The sequence below is a fragment of the Falco naumanni genome, chromosome 9, assembly GCF_017639655.2.
Source record: "Falco naumanni isolate bFalNau1 chromosome 9, bFalNau1.pat, whole genome shotgun sequence".
Lineage (NCBI taxonomy): Eukaryota > Metazoa > Chordata > Aves > Falconiformes > Falconidae > Falco > Falco naumanni.
Genome location: NC_054062.1, coordinates 33,793,572 through 33,810,259, shown reverse-complemented (window position 1 = coordinate 33,810,259; position 16,688 = coordinate 33,793,572). Strand labels below are relative to the sequence as shown.

At 47.0% G+C, this 16,688-nt stretch overlaps 1 protein-coding gene across 2 annotated transcripts in view; it reads right to left on the bottom strand.

Moving 5' to 3' along the window:
• The window catches only part of ASCC1 (activating signal cointegrator 1 complex subunit 1), a 38,124-nt gene that overhangs the window by 6,102 nt on the left and 15,334 nt on the right, over positions 1-16,688 (bottom strand). For both annotated transcript variants that reach the window (XM_040606208.1, XM_040606207.1), the window contains exons 7-9: positions 16,251-16,370; positions 12,187-12,311; positions 10,275-10,354 (exon numbers count right to left, since the gene is read on the bottom strand). In XM_040606208.1, coding sequence (XP_040462142.1) covers positions 10,275-10,354; positions 12,187-12,311; positions 16,251-16,370 — 325 coding nt within the window. The remainder of the gene's footprint in view (positions 1-10,274; positions 10,355-12,186; positions 12,312-16,250; positions 16,371-16,688) is intronic.

The window sequence follows — 16,688 nt, the reverse complement described above, 5'->3', positions numbered from 1 at the left end:
CTCAGAAATGCCAAGGGAACAACGATTCACTGCAATGCCTTGCAATTAAAAACTACCACCAAAGAGCAGCATTATCACAGGATAAAATGCATACGCGCGCACACACCCCCCCCCCTAGTCTGCAGGGAGCTTGCTTTGTTGTGAACTCAAGCCACAGAAAGCAGTGCCTTAGGGTAGGGGTATTATAGATTAACAGTACAAAACTGTCCCCGGTGAATCAGCGCTGCGGGCAAGCAGAGGCATGTAATGTCATTAGCCTGTGACCAATCAGCCTAAGAAACCCAGCTGCCCTCAGCAGGGAGCTGAGGGGGTGTCCCGTTTTCAGTATCTGGAACGAGCACAGAAATTCGCAACTTCTGAGATGTGAGAAGGAAGCAGCTTGCAGCTCCGGGAACCTGTGGCTGCAGATGAGCTCACGGTCATTCCTACTGCATGGTACACTGAGGAGGGCACAGCAGCAATCCCTTCTCCTCCATTTCATCCAGGTTGAAGGTGTTTATCCACCAAAAGATCCCTTCCAGGAAGGCATGCAAAGAGGTTGAGTACCACTTGTCTCTGCCTCCATGGGAGAACATGCGCAGGAGGATGTGCTGTGGCCATGCAAGATTGCGCCAGGGATCAGGGTCCAGCAGCAGACAGTCATGTGGAGAGAGCTCAAACCAGGAGATTAAAGTCAAGCTTCAGAGGAGCCGCAGGCTGTACAGCTTCATCTTCCCTGCACGCAGTGACAACAGTCACCAGCTCACCCAGCGGCAGATGCTATCCCTGGCGTGTCCTGATCGGGAGCAGCGGTGAATGAAAGAATGAACTCGGAAAGCTGAGAGGGATGGGAGGTTGTTTTCTGTGAGAAATCAGCATGCCACAGTGCTGTTATCCCCTTCAGGGAAGAGAAGCAGCAAACAAAATCTCAGGCACCCGCTGACAAGCATGGAGAAAAATTAAGTAGCGTTTCTGAAGAGGTGCCTCAACACGGAGCAATGGAACCTGTTTGTTTTCAGACTCTCTGCACCCTCCCCTGGATATTCGTGGTGGTACTTGCAGAAGAGCATGACCGCAACACCCCAAACCCTTCCTGCATTATCTTACACTGCAATGGAGGGAAGGGACCCAGACAGGATTAGACCATGGGCCCAAATAAACAACAGTCTAATTTTCCACCTCATAAGGGATGGTACATTTGAATTAACACTTGTACAAGACATCCACAGGTTGGGACAGAAAACACTGCAGAAGAGCAGAGAACAATTGCTCTTCCAAATCACCCAGCTAAAGCACAACTGCAGTACCTGTGCAACCTACAGCAGGGAAGGCGCCAACTCTTGGGCAAACTGCTGTGTTACAGAGCTGGTACCAGCATTAAGTAAAAAGGATTGACAGAGGAAAGGATACTGAAGAATGGATTAAAAATTTAAAGAAGATTTAGAAATGTGAAAGCAACACTCAGAAACACTGATGGACTGTAAGAAGGGCCCACTGAACTCCAGTAAACTCTACCCATCATAGCTCTTCTGATTAACCTCCTTCGCTGCAGGAACCACAGTCTCCAATCCTGCTTTTGGGATCCCATCCACCTGCTTAATGTGCCTCACTCCTGCAGCCTCCCACACAGACCTGTCAGGGCCTCTCAGGTCTGAGTAGCATCTCTGTTGCTCCTTGGCAAGCTGACTCCTGAACGCAGTTCAGCCATGGAAAGCTGCTGGCAAAAGGACCTCAAGGGCCAGCCTGCCTGCGCCCCGTTTTGGCTTTGCAGATTTATGCTACCAACACCTCCCTGGTGACCACCTCAATGGTCTACAGAAGGCTGTTCTTTACACAGAATGAAACGGCAGAAGCTGTTCCCGTTCCCACACTGCAGTACCTGCTGGCAGAGCTCCTTTGTCCTTGTCCTGAGAAATGCACCAAAACCCTTTCCATTTATGACCTAAACTCCCTGAAACTATGACAGACAAACCCCAAACCAAATCCCCTAGTGGCTTCCAGATGATGAGACACAGGTGGGCAACATGTCAAGATCTGGGGAGTTGGTTCAATTAATAGATTTTTTTTTCTTAAATTTTCAACTTTCAAAATATGTTTTATGAAACAGTTTGGTGCCAAAAAAAGAAATATCTGATTCCTGTATTATTCACTCTGGACACTACTCTGCCAATATTTGTCAGAGGTTTAATTGTGCTTGGAAGCTTGCCAGCAATAATGCACGAGAAGTGTAGGAAAAGCAGGTAGACAGGCACTCATCCAGAGAGGTGGCTCTTCCTGGCGTTCCCCACCTACCCTCCAAATTAGCAACTGCTTCCGTTTCATGCCTTTTTAAGGGACTGCTGGCAGGGCATCCAACACTTTCCATTACTGCACAGGTGTTAAAGGATTAAGATGTTGTGCAGAGTCAGAAGGAGAGGGTGGAAAAGAGGACTAGGAAGGGCAGAGAGAGAAGGCAGTTGTCATCTGGGCCATCACCATGAGCATGCTGCCTGTGCCAATGCCTCCAAGCACCAGCCATAAAGCTTGGTGAGTGTATGCAGACGTTTTGTTCTGCAAGTGTGCAGCTGGCTCTGGAGTGTCTCTCCATCACCAATATAGCATCAAGTCCTTCCATCCAGATAACGCAGGGAACAGCCCTTCCCCTCTCGCTTTCTTTCAACCTCTGGCAGGTTTTAAAAGGTGGCAGCAGAGGCCCTTTCACCTCATCTCCCTTAGGAAGAATAACACATGCAGACTTCAGGAGGGAGCAAATCTGGTCAAAAAAGTCCCAGTGGCCTATCTTTTGGAAGTGCAGCTGATCCGTATCATAAGCAAAGCACTAACTCCTTTATTGCTCACATTCAGCTTGCTAATGAAATTACAGACGCGGGATGCAAGTCAGGGGTATCTCCTCTAGAACACAGGAATAGTCCTTCCAATTAAATCACTGGTGTCATCCCTTGAAAAGCTGTAACAATATAAGCACCTCTATCTGGAAGAGTGCCACCAATGTAAGAGCAAGAAGCATGTATGGAGTTCAGTGAGAAAGATCCTACCTGTGTATGATGGGAGGTTTCTTTTTTATATTTTTATTTTACTGAGCCAAAGTAAATGCAATATAAATGCCAAGAAGCTTTAGGTGCATTCAAAAATGCCATCCTATGGGTGTTTTGCATACATTTCACATGGTAATCGTAGAGCAACAAGCTGAAGAAAGAACCAGACAAGGTCACTGGCTCCACTGTCCTCTCCTCCTAAGGCAGGAGGGATCTCACTGGTGGCAAATCCTGGACTGACGCCTCTGCTCCCTCAAAACAACCGGAACACCCATTTCTCCAGCTCCTCTAGAGCAGTGCTTCATTATCCTTCCCATTACAAAGATTTTCCTAACACCTAATCTCTTGCTGCAATTTCAGCCTATTATTTACCACCCTACCATCAGAGCATAGAAGACAGGGTATCCACTACTGGCAAAAGCTTTCACAGGTTTAAAGAGTTTTTCCTATGTGTTGCCCTCTTTCTTCCCTTTATTAACCTCAAAACAACTCTAAACTTCCAGCCTCAGCTCATAGACATTTTCTAGCCCTCCAATTATCTTACTGTTGCCTTCTAGGCTCTTTGCACCCATCCATGGTGACCAAAACTGGACAACTACTATAGCTAGGGGCTAAGTGCTAGGCATAGTCAGAGGTATACTTTACAGATATTTGCCTCTTTCTTTTACTTCCACAGAGCGATTCATCTGGCCTGTGCTCTAAGGCAGTCCCCCACAACCCAAACCCTGGTCCGGGGGGCTGGTATCAAGGCAGTGCTCCATCCTCCACCAATGCCATCACTCACTCCTGGACCTGCCCTTGTTCACAGCAGCCATTTGTTTCTGCCAGATTTCTCAAGATCATTTGGAGCTCTGTTCCCTCCTACTAATATGTGCAATTTTCCTGCCTCTCCCCTGGTGGGTTTTATCCGCAGACCTAACAGAGGCATGCTTCATACTGCCCACAACACCCTTCTGACCTCCATGGCTGGGAAGGGTACCAGGTTTCCAGCTGAGCTTTGTGAACACGGAAGCAGCTGATCCTTCCCCAACTGCTGCCATGCAAAACCTCAGCTCTTCATAAAACTGGAGCAAAGCCACCTCAGCTGCCAGAGGGTGATGTAGCAGTGGGGAGGGTGACATTCAGCAATAGTCTAAATTAAACTGTCAGGCCTGAATTTTTGCAAATAAAACTATTTGGGGCCAGGTGCAGGCCCCTATTCGGCTAAGATCCTCTCCCTCCAGGCTCCCCCTCCTTCATAAGCCAAATCTAGCAGTGCTCCCGCCACTGCCACACTGCAAAACCTTTGCTTTAGCTCAGGGTTTTGGGTCCATTCCCCCCCCCCGACACAAATCCATGAAAATTCATGCGCTTGAGGAAATCAAACCCTAGTTGCTATGGTGAAAGGCATTCTGCAAACTAAGAAACAAATACAAGTGGGACGTTTGGAGGTTACCGAATATTTGCACCTCTTTCAGACAAGAATAAAAAAACCTCCAGCACATTAAAGGCTCCGCTAACTTCCCAGACCCTGCTACACCTCAAACATGAGGGATTTACAGTACAACTTGTTTAAGGAAATTAATGATTAAGCATGGCATTTTTCCTCATCCCCGTGGCTCCCAGCACTACCTATTATAGCAAATGCAGCAACAATTTTTAAGAGCTGGGCTTTGGCTTTGCTGCAGTGATTCCAGGAGGCTTGAGACATGGCTGGGAATACTAGGATGACAGCTCCCATCAATGTGACCTGCTCGCTGTGACCAAACCACCGAGAGGAGGAGCCCAGCTAAGGAGCCGGTAAATTAATTCGGACAGACCTGAGATATGATCCAGCAGAAGGGTCATAGTACATTTGGGATGAGCTGCCTGCTTTTGCTAATCAATGTGTTGGGTTGGTTTTGGTTTGGTTTTTTGCACTTAATGTGCTGGGTTCCTGTCTTCTATTAAGGTGCCGCTGTAATTCAACCCCTGCCAGCTCCACTGAGAAAAACTGTCCTCTTAAGATCAAAGAGGTGATGTTATCTTGGCTGGCTGGTGGCAGATCAGCGATGTCAGGGAAAGGACGAGGCAGGATGCCCACTGAGTGGGAAGCAGAGGCACCCACAGCGCCTCCAAAGTGGCTGAACTGCTGGGCTGGAGGGGTCTGTGGCACTGCCCGCAGCCCTGCCTGAAAAGGGCAAGAGGATTCAGAAACTTTATAACCCTCTCAACAAATCCTTGCTCTTCTAGCACTCACAGTTCCTGCTAAAATAAGTCAGAGAGGTGCTGAGCACCTCTGAGAAAAAAAGTCTTCTCCCCTTTACGGTAAGGTCACCAAACAGATCTCTCTCACACACGGGCAAGTTAGCACAAACCTTCTGCACTTCCTGCACTGCGTTCTCCTCAGTGCAGTGTCTCAGCCTTCCCTCAATACCTCCAACGCCGCCTCGTCGCTCTGCTCCAAGGCCCAAACACTCCAACAAAGATATTTTTTCTCTATTGTCTAGTCTGATTTTTCAAATGTCAGCTCAAATTCCTTTCTCACCGAACGCAAATAATGTGAATATGCCTTTTTTCTCCCCCTGAAGAATATAATTTGTAGGAAAGCGTTTTCACGGCAACCCCAATTTAATCTCCTTTTTTTCCCCCAAGATCATACAAACGTTGATTTCCAGTCTCATCTGCTCAACTGTCACATCCTCCCATCCCACTGTTGCTCTAATTGCACACTGCTGAGCCCCCTTGATCATTTCAGTATCCCTCAATAATGGCAGGATCAGAACTGAAGGCAAAAATCCTCTCCTCTGCAAAGCAGCAATACAGCCTTTCATTTCTGCTTTTGATTCTTCTGTAAAACCGAGGCAAGGAAAGCACTAGCTTATTTCTGATACAGTGATGCTGCACCACAATCTCTTATTCAGTCTGTTGTCACCCCAGTGGATTTTTGTTTGGTATTTTTAACTCTAAACTTTCCAAGCAGCCATTTACCATTAGGTACTTGTTCCAGTTGACAGTCCTACTTCAGATATGTATCTTTATCATCCCGTTGAGGTTAACAAAGATGTTCTTACCCTTTCCGAACACCAGGCAGTCTTGTGCAGTTCTTTGGCCCTTTGATTTTACCTCAGCTTAAAAATACACCAGGAAAACGCTGTCTCCTTAAATTTACTAACAAAAGTTACACAGAGAAGTCCGGGGTACCTACGGCTGCAGAACACAAGAAGCACTCCTCATCTGCAAGTGGAGTTTGTAATGGTAGCTCTGTACAGAGGCAGATTTTAATTTGGTTAGTGCTTGGTGGGTTTGGGGTATTTTGAGGGGTTAGGGGGTTTATCCAGGACAAGATTTTTCTTTTATGTTGTATCTCCTTTACGGCACTGCATCAAATGTCTTAAACTGAACTACTGCATACCACAGCCACTGCACTATTCTTACCCAGCAAGACAAAAACAGTAACAGCGAACACTACCAGATTTCTTTGCTATGATCGGCTCCCCAGTAGCCCTGGCACATCAGTCAGTAAATGCACTTTCCCCCTGCTCCAAGCGAAAGCAGATATGGTCCCAATATTTAATACCCTGTATGCAGGCCTCAGAAGAGAAGCCTCATTGAATTATGCCTTGCCCAACCTAGAAGCCTCCCCAGCACAGTCCTGCAGACTGGCCACTCTGCTGTCACTGCTGGACCAGGACACGGCAGCATGTGTCACTGCCTCAACTGATCCAGTTCCCAGTTTTGCATCCCAGCTTAAAGTCTCCCCTAATGCCCTAAGACAGAAGTTGTGCAGCTTTCTGCTGTTGTACCTCAGTAGCTGTTCCCTCAGTGTTTAATCTTGTAAGCTGTTAATGCACAGATCTGTGCTAAGCGGCAGGGTTCATCTTTTTCTGTACTCAAAATTTGCTTCCTTCTTGTTTGAATGTGGCAAAGGCTGCTCTTTGCCTCATTTCTCAGACCTCAAGTCAAAAATCATTCAGTTTTAACCTAGTGAGAGTCCAGGTGGTTTTCTTCCTACTGAAAAAGCCTTCCTTTCTGTTGAAAGTATAATAGGAAATTTTGGCTAGGTGGTACTTCTGAATTTCTTTGCGTTTTTATTTATTCACTGCAGCCTTAGTTTTTTCACTAAGCAAAATAAATAAAAGCCTGGAGGCAGCCAAGCCTCATCTCCGGAGATGCAGGCAGCTGCCCCAGCTGCCTCTGTGCCAGCACTGTGCCACTCGGCCAGCTGCGACACAGGGCACACAGCCACCACCCAGGACACAGGAGGAGGCAAGGCAGAGCGGCTGCCAAAGCAGCATCTCTCCATGGCCCGGCTGCCTGCCCGCTCCAACCCTGCTCTCATGGGGAAGGAGCTGCCACTGTCTTTCAGCTGTGAATTGCTGCCCCCTCCCTCCACTCTCAAAAAGATGAGCCGCTTTGCTCCCAACTGGAACAAGATTTTGGTACATAACTTGGATGTTCAAAGGAGTCGATCAGCTAGCCACTAGCCACCCTAGAAGAAATAGGTATTTATCCACATGAAGTGGTACATAAAGCATCCCCAGCTTCTTGGGACTAGACTAGACAAGCACAAACCTAAAGCGCCCAGCACTTTTGTGGGAGACACGTATCACTCAGCTCTTGGGTCACACACTCCCTTGGGCTTTCAGCTCCAGCTAGGCCTGGGAGCCTTTTTCATGGATATTCAAGACATAAGTAATTTAAACTCCCGAACGCAACTCATCCTACAGGATCTATTTTCTGAGCAGTGTGGGAAGGTATCGGCCTGCACAACCATTTATTAGCACAAATAGGAGTGTATGTTTAACTCTGCAGGACGGGTAGAACAAAAGATTATTAAATAAAATTCCGATTAGTTCAGCTGAAAGCAAAATACCAGCTGGAGCCTGGGGTAACGCAGGCATGCTATCAGCAAACATGTGCTGCCAGCGCATCTGTACACACACACCAGCTCTGACCATGGGGAGCCCCAGGCTGGAACAGCAGAACCGAGGTGCCTCCATCGCGCTCTAATAGCTCAGGTCCTGCCCTCTGCTAGGCAAAGCCCTCTGCCCGACAGTGCCAGTCATAGCTGCACAATAGGAATAAGAGTGACGAAACCTGAATTTTCCGACTTGATGCCTTCCTACCAGTAGCTGTGCTTTGTCGGCTTTCCAAGTGGGAACATGGCCACTCAACACAGCTATCGCAGAGTCCCACTGCCTGGAAACACATGCACAGCACATCACTCTACCTACAAGGGGATGGCACCCGCAAGCCAGCCTGCCTAACTGCAGCCACATTCATTAACAGCCCGTCGTTTAGATCCTATTGCAAAAGTTAATGAAGCCACTTTGTGAGAGGGCAGCTTCCCTGAGCAGAAGATAAATAATGTATATAAAAGGGGGCTGGGAGGGAACTGGCGCATCCTTGCAAGGTCATGCTAGAATGCATCAGTGGCTGGCTGAGGCTGGGCTCCTCTGGTAAGAAGCCTGGAGCTATTTATGACTCATGTAATTAATTAATGCCAACGGGCGTTCTGCTGCAGGCACGTGGGAGACCAAAGGGAAATATGAAGCAAGCAGGTTAGGAAATGTAGTGGAGGTGGGGGAGAAGGATGACATTTCTTGCGGCAAGACATGCTTTGAAGTAATTATCAACAGTCCTAACAGCCAGCAGCTCTTTTGGCTACATCAGTACAAAATCAATTAGGAGCTTTAAAATTTCATTGGCTCAGATTTCAGAGAGCATCAAGAATAAGCAATAGCCGTCTGAGGTAAGGGCAGTTGCATTTCTAAGCGCCACAGACCACAAGATGCACAGATCCTCAGACCCCGCAGTGCAGCCCACAAATGCTGTGACCAGTAGAGGGAGCATCGTTAATGCCTTCACGGTCACAAATGTTTTTGGATCAGGAGCATTAAGGAAGACCGACAGTTTGATTCTACGTGTCTCTGAAGTCTGATGACAAGTTTAAACAGAAGGACCAAAGGGCAAAGCGAAATGTGGGTATATGCCTTGAAAGCTGAGTCCCTGCAGGCACTCAGGGCTCCTGACAAACACCTTTCTGGGGCCAGCTCTCTTGACACCAGGAGCTAACCAAAACTCTCAGATCATATTAAGAAAGGGACCACGTCTGTGGCTTTCCTGCTTCAGTTTGCAATACTGCAGTCTCACACCGAACACTCAACATGTGGCGACGCTGAGTCATGACACCGCGCTTGCACAGACTGTTTGAGGACAATGAGAGCTTAACCTAATTTTGTCCCTTTGTTTGTCCTCTGCGCAGAGGAGATCAATCAGTTCCACTGCCTGCCTTCACATCCCCATGCATCTAGTGCCTAACACATTACATTATACAGCAAAACTATAAACACAAAAAAAGTGTACCCTTTCCCTCCTCTGGCACCCTAAAGTCCTTCTGGACTTCCCAACTCCCATCCAGCCTGCATCCTCTCTCATGTCTCTTTGTTGCTAGAACATCTTTTTTCAGTTCCCAAGTGTATTCGTGCATTGTCCTGTCTCCCTCTTATCATAGCTGCCTGCAGCAAATCCCCTCACACAATGAGGATTGCAAATTTGCTTACAACCCAGTGCTGTTTTCCATTTCTGCTCTTCCGTGCTTGTCTTTTCTCTCTGGACACTCACAGGGGCCAAGCACCACAGCATCAGTCTGACACTGCCATCTGGATGAACATCAGAGGCTGCCTGCAGTCTTAACCCTGCCTGGCAAAGCCTGGGAGGCTGCAGGATGCTCCCCTTCGAGCCTTACCCACCTCCACAGTCTGGGGGATCTTGCTTTCTACCCTCTGATCAAATGCCAAAGCCCTCAGATGCTGGCTGATGGGACTCCCTACCACTATCTGCTATTTTTCTGGAGCAAAATCATTCAAATCAATAGCAGAGATTAAAAAAAAGAAGCAAAGAGTACATGAAATGGCAGTCAGTTTTAGTTTCATAAATATATATGAGTGAGTAGAACCAAGAGCAACAAAGTACTCCTTTTTGGTGGGCTGAGAATCAACACGAGCCTGAGTCTCCAGGGTAAAACAGGAGCGAAGTAAACGACAACATAAACACCCACTTAGCATGCGTGCTACATTCTCCTGATGTGAGCCTTACCAGCTTTAAGAACGCTTCTGCTAAATACTGTAAAGCTCCCAATTACGAGTGATCTGGATTGTTTATTTTCTAAACAGATTTTCCCCCCGCCGGGAGATCCCATAAGCCTAAGACAAAAGCAGTCTTGAAGAGGTGTTTCACCCTCTTTTGGCTATATAATATCCACAGCTGGCTTGATTTCCCTAATTGTTGCGTACTGACCTTGAGGATATTTCGGCCATTAAATGACTCCCGCTCCTTGAAAGATGATTTACCAGTCATTACATTGTTTCGCTCTTCAGCTGTAAAGAGAAAAGCAACCACCAGAATGAGCTTCAGATGGGAGAACTGTGTGTGCTGTACCTCACCCCCCACTCTCTGCCTCCCCAAAGTCAGCTACCAGCTAATAAACCCTCTTTGCCCAGTTCTTAGTGCAAAAAACCACTTTCACTTTGATTTTAAAGAGAACAAGGTGAACACACAGGAATTGGTGCCTCTGTTGGCATCACCTGCATTAGCTGGAGGAAAGAGCCGAAATCATAGCTACTGCTAGGTTGATTCTGTAAAGCTGATGGCTCAGTGCAACACATCTGCTTCTCTCCAGCTGATTTTAATCCCACATCCTGCCAGAGTGACAGTCAGCACAACAAGTGCTTGCATCACCTGGAACAGCACCAAATACCAGACTGAGCATGCAAGCATAGTGCCAGGTGTGATCCGGACAGCACCTATGCAAACCTCTGCTGCCTGCTCCAGGAAGCACGTGTGCATGCTTCTGCAGGGTGGGCACGCAGCCACACACAGACATTAAGAATAGCAACCTAGGCCTATAGCAACTGCCAAATGCCTATGTCTTAGATCCATTTCCCCAAAGCATGTCTGGATTTTTATATAATCCCTAAGTACATGATCTGTTCTTTCCACAGGACCTCTGCCTCACTCAGTGAATATATTCAATATTTCTTTTTCATCTCCAGCATTAACTATGAAGTCCCACTCACATCTAGCATGCTATTCAAACCCTGTATTGAATATAAAGTGACTTCTATGGCTATCTGTCTAATGCTCTCACCATTGTGTCTAAATGCCTCACATGCCTCATGGGGTTGTTCAGAATATAGGCTTGTAATGCCAGATGCAGCTGCCCATGTGCCTCACCTGACAGAAAGCCACATCAGCACTTTGGGTTCACATTTTCACCAGTTTTCAGGGCTCAATTTGAGAGCTAAGCCCCATCTTTTCAGGGTTTCTACCACTTGAGTATTCTTATCTGACTTCATTAGCAATCATCCCCAGAGTCTGCCACTGGGTGTCCAGAAAACCGTAACAGAAACCATCTGCTCTTATCACTGTCCATACAGAGACTCAGAGAGGCAGTAACTAGAGAGTACTTGATGTAACTCACTGGCATTGCAAAGGGGCCAGTGCACCAGAGAAAGCTATGAAAAGCTTTAGTGCAATGCTGTTAAGGCTTGCAAACTACACATCCATGCCAGAGCACACACACGTTTGCACATGGAGAATGAGGCTGTAATATACTGCCCCTCCCTAAATGCAATGCATCTGAGGCTGCTTTATAAAGTAATGCGATGATGCTACAGACTGCTAGAGCAGACAATCTTTTGGCAGAGACAGCAAAAGCTATACATTCGATAACAGCTCATATTCAGCCTTATAGCAGTCTGAATCTTATTTAACAAGAAAGACACTGGAATCATGTTCCTAAACCAACGAGCAATCTTTAACTTGACCAAAGAGGATCCCGCTTTCTTCCTGTTTAAAGGTCAGCACAGCACATTGAGTTGTTACTGAATTTCAGCTTAATACTGGGACACAGACAGCCTTACATGGTACTTGAATGCATTCTTCTCTGGCCCAGACCTCAGGAGTGCTACTGGGTGATAGGGGTTTTGAAGCTATGACAGGGAATCTTAGAAAAGAATCAGAAAGTGCTCAAAGCATGCCTGCCTTCTCCAGCTCTGCTCATTGCTTTTTCATTTTTCTTCTGGGTTTTATCTACGGACATCTCCCCACTAGCCTTGTAGGTATTCTTGAAATTACAAAACCCCCAAAAATTAAAAAAGCAAACATAAAAGCCAAAATGCATTTATCAGTAAGGATGAGGGATACGCACCGCTTGGATCTTTCCTGAAGAGAGTGTTCATGACTGTAGCATGCAGTTTCACTCTATCCCATTCTTTAAGCATCAGGCCAGAGGCCACAAACCGCTCCACCAGTTGATCAGCGATCACCTGCAATCTGGGAAGGCAAAAAGAGAAAGAACAGAGCCATGTGAACCAAGGAGAAACCCTTGCATTGTCAGCTTTTTGCTTTCAGCCAGTGAGGGCAGCATGTGTGAAATGAAGTCTCTGCACACACATGGGGAAAGGGAGCTAGTCTCTGATGGAAAGTGAACAGAGCCATCAGGATTCAGGTCTAATGCAAAAAGTTCTGGCTGTTTCACAAAGCTTCCTCGGTGATCGCTTCTGCTGTAAATATTCCGCGAAGAAGGGCAGATTTAGCATAGCAGAGAGCTTGTTCGCAGTGACAGATGTTATTGGGACTTGAAGGATGCATCTTTCTACTGCCAGGAAACACAATGTGACTCTCCTTACAAATGCTAAAATCTGCAGATCCCCAGGGGGGGCTTAGGCATCTTGACACCAGAAGGATCTGCTCTGCTCAGGGACTGCAACCTGTGCAGTACACCAGGCTGGAGCTCAAACCTTCCCTGTCCCAAATAAGCAACCCAGTCAACTGGGCTTAATTTCTGTGAGAGCCCAGAATGTAGTGACAGAGGGCGCAAACCCAGACAGCACATCCCGGTGAATGCTCCAGCTTTGGAGCTACTGAGCAAGCAGAATCAAAGGACTTATTGCCACCTTCTTGCCTGGCCTCAGTTAGGGATGAAAGCGGCTGCTGAGATCTGCGGACAGACCTGTTCTAGGATAGACAGCAGGAGCAGGCAGATGATCAGAGCAATGCGCTCATGTGTCCTAGGTCTAAAGAGATGAAGGAACTTCCAGGTTGCTGCTGTCCCCTGCAATATTTCTGCAGCATCTGAGCCTTACCAAAAGCAGTAAGGATGTGTGACAACAAGAGCTTCCCATCCCTGAAAACAAGGTAAGAGGGTATTACTCTGTGCAGAAGAATTTGGGCTTCTCTCACTGCGTCCAAGGGATCAGACACCTTTCTGCTCTGCCAGGTCCAAGCACTTTGGCATTTCAGATGCAGTGGGAAAGGCAGTGTGGCCTCTCTGAGGCTGGCCCCCAGAGCCTGGGCTGCCATGCTTTGCATGCCAGCTCCTATCCCACTGCCGGTTTTGTACTGCCCCTCACGGGCTGCAAACCCCCCTGTGACAATTTCAAGACTCAAACTACCAATTGTCATGGTTTTCTACCACTTTCTTGCTTTACTTCAGTGATTTTTAAAATTAGCAATGACAAAGATTAAATGAATATCATTACAGACAATACTAAAACAAATTAACAGAGAATAGCTCAAGTGAAAATGGTGCTTTATTACGTTATAAAGTTAATCAAGGAAATAAAACAAATTAGAATGAATTATAATGGAAATTATTTGCCATGTGGGAGGCATCAGAGCATGATCCTTCCCTCAGTCTGAGCCATTATATGCGCAGAAGGGCTTGCCAACCCCTAATTCTGTCTGCAGTTATGCAAGCTAAGTCAGGGTAAATCAAATCTCCTGCTTTATAGCTTAAGCTGATCAAGATCATCCAAAGATCAGGAAGGAACTCCACCCCTCAGCCATGCCAGGAACTACACAAAGCCAGCAAGATGTCTTGCATGAGACAGGAAGGCACACACCTCTCAAATGTAGGCTGTAACAGTCTGATCCAGCACAGCCAGCCATGTGGCTGCTGCTCTCCTCTAGTATTGGCTTTGCAGCTGAGAAACTCTGCTTTCTACCTGCTTTCTCCATTTCCCTGAGCAAAGCACAGCAGGTTTTAGCAGGCAAGAGGTTCATGGAGCTGCTCAGCAATGATCCATCCAGCAGACCAGAAAATGATGCAGTTTTCTGGAGGGATCACCATTTGTCCAGTCTTTATAACCACTGTCTGTCCAACACTGTGTCTGCTGGAATCTCAAAGGAAGCAAAAGAAGCTTTCACTGTTCTCTATCAACACAAAAATATCTTCTTCCCCCTCTGCAAAGCTCAGTGTTTTCTGGATGCTTGCTAACAGTTAAGGAACTATATTAGGAGAGAAGTGCCAGATGAATTAATTTGCAGGTGAGGGCAGGACTGGCCTGGGCCAAGGATAAAAACTTAAAAAATGCTTGGCCCTCTCTGAGCACACTGCTATGCAAAAAGACAAAAAGAAGAGGAAGAGAAGCCTCCAGGTGCCATGCAGAGCACAAGATCTGTGTTTGGTCAAAACCTCAGCTAACAGACCTCTGTGCAGGACAGAGGAGACATCAGCCCTTTCTTGGTGAGGTGGGTGAGGGTCATTTTCAGTTTCAAGGCAAGGTGGACTTGGAGACCTCGTTTCTCTCCCCTGCCAAAAGCAGCTCTGCCGCCCCTAACGCACATCAGCATTTTCTGCCAGCATTATGGCTAAGTGGGTTCTCAGCAAAACGGATACAGCTGGCATCTGAAGCAGACCATAGTGCTAGCACCAACAATTCAAGCTGTCCCCAGATGCAGGCAGACATTACTCCCACTTTAGACCCTACTTCCATGCTACAGGACTTCTCTACCAGCTCCTCAGCTTGCAGACTTATTTGCAGACGCAAGCAGACTCGCAAGCACCACACCTCAGAGATGATCTAGAGGTTGGTGACTCAGGAGAAAAGAGCCCATACCTCAGCTCTCAGAGCTGACGCTTCGGACACAAACCCAACAAAGGGCATTTGGGTCACCCAGCGTCTGCCTCTGTCTCATCTTTCTGAGTGCTTCTGCCTTGTTTCTCCCTCCACTTCTGCCTCCTGGCTGATATCTAGCTTGTCCTGGTCCTCCATCCTCCCCATTTGTTTTACTTTACATCTTTCAGGATAGAACAGACTTCAAGGTGGAAGAGCCCCAAAAAGAAGATAATTTGAATTCCTACTGCCTCCCAGCAATTTTTACATTTTCATTTTCCCACCCATTTCCTTATCCCACTTCCAATCTCTTGCTTCAACACAGCCTCCAAAGTGCACTTTTAAGCAGCCCCCCACCCCGCTTGTCTCCTCAGCCCTTGGGGAAAGGAGATGCCAGAACATGTCCCTTCTTCCCTGAGCCAGTCCCTACTCACAGCCTACCTCCCAGAGCTGCATGGCTCCGTGCTCCTCTGCTAGCTCCTGCTGTCCTCTAGCAACAGGAACAGACAACAAAAAGGCAGCACTGCCACAAAAAGAGAAGGCTAAGGCTCAGAGAGAGAAGGCTAAAGCTCTTCTGGCTACACCCCTACCCTCTTTCCCATGCACCTCACAACAAGCAGCACGGAGTACAACAGCTCTTATGTTTCCCCAGTCCTCCAGAAAGCACCAAGAGAAAAGATGGTGCTGGTACTGGCGACGTACTTGTCAAAAACAAGATGAAGGAAGGTTGTCCGGACACCACCACATCCCAGATAGCACTCTTTGCAGAGCTAGAGCCATCACCCACAGTGGCAAATAGCACAAACACATGCACTGACACCAACCAGGCTTCAAGATTTCACACCAGCAGCTCAGAAGACAGACTTTTCACATCCAGTGCCTGTTCCAGGATGCTTACAGACACAAAAACCAACTCTGTAACCAAGTCATGCTTTTCTGAGGACCTTCTGGTGTTACTGGGTTTTAAGAATAATTAAGTGCTGCAGAGTATGCCAGGCTATCTGAATTAATCTGGATTGCAGGTTGGGAACTAGACAGCAGAGGCCAAGCTGTCCTGCTTTCTAAGTCATCTCAGGAGTATCTCCTTGGCCATCTTAGCACTGTGTGAGCCATGATACCATTATTCAACCTGACAGATCGCTACAGAAACAAATGACATCTTTCAGCTGCACCACCAGTGACTGATTTAAGGAGCAAACACATCACTGCCTTAACCAGTTTAGGAAGCAAGAATGACTTCATCTTCCTGACTGCTGGCCCAAGGACTTCTAGCAGTACCCACCAGCTTCAGACAGCAGAGGGTTTCTCTGGCACACCACTCCTACTGCCATGGCACATCAAGGAGGAATGAAAGAAAGGAGTATGGGGAACTCACCGGTCCGAGCCATCCTTCATGTGGACTTTGGCATAAAGGACGTCCGTCGTGGCAGGGTCATCGTTCATGTACTCCACTCCTGCCACTTCCACAGTTAGGGGCTTGCCTCCAGCAATTTGGCTAAAATCCAAGAAATCCCTTACGTTAAAAAGCAAAACATCACACCTGCTTTTGAAATACAATGAACAGTACTCCAGAAGCACAGACCAAATATTTGATTTTGCTATGGGAATGATATAAAATACATTTTTTGCTACAGCTAAACACAGATTTGAGGTTAAGCAGGACTTAAATGTTATATAGACCATATAGTGCAATGAACTCCACTGAGGAGTTCTTTCCCACATCTTTCAGGTTGTTTGCACTGAAAAAACCCAAACACAAAAAAGGCTCCCTAATTCCTAAAGCTCAAAAGGCTACAGCTGCTACTGTCTCACC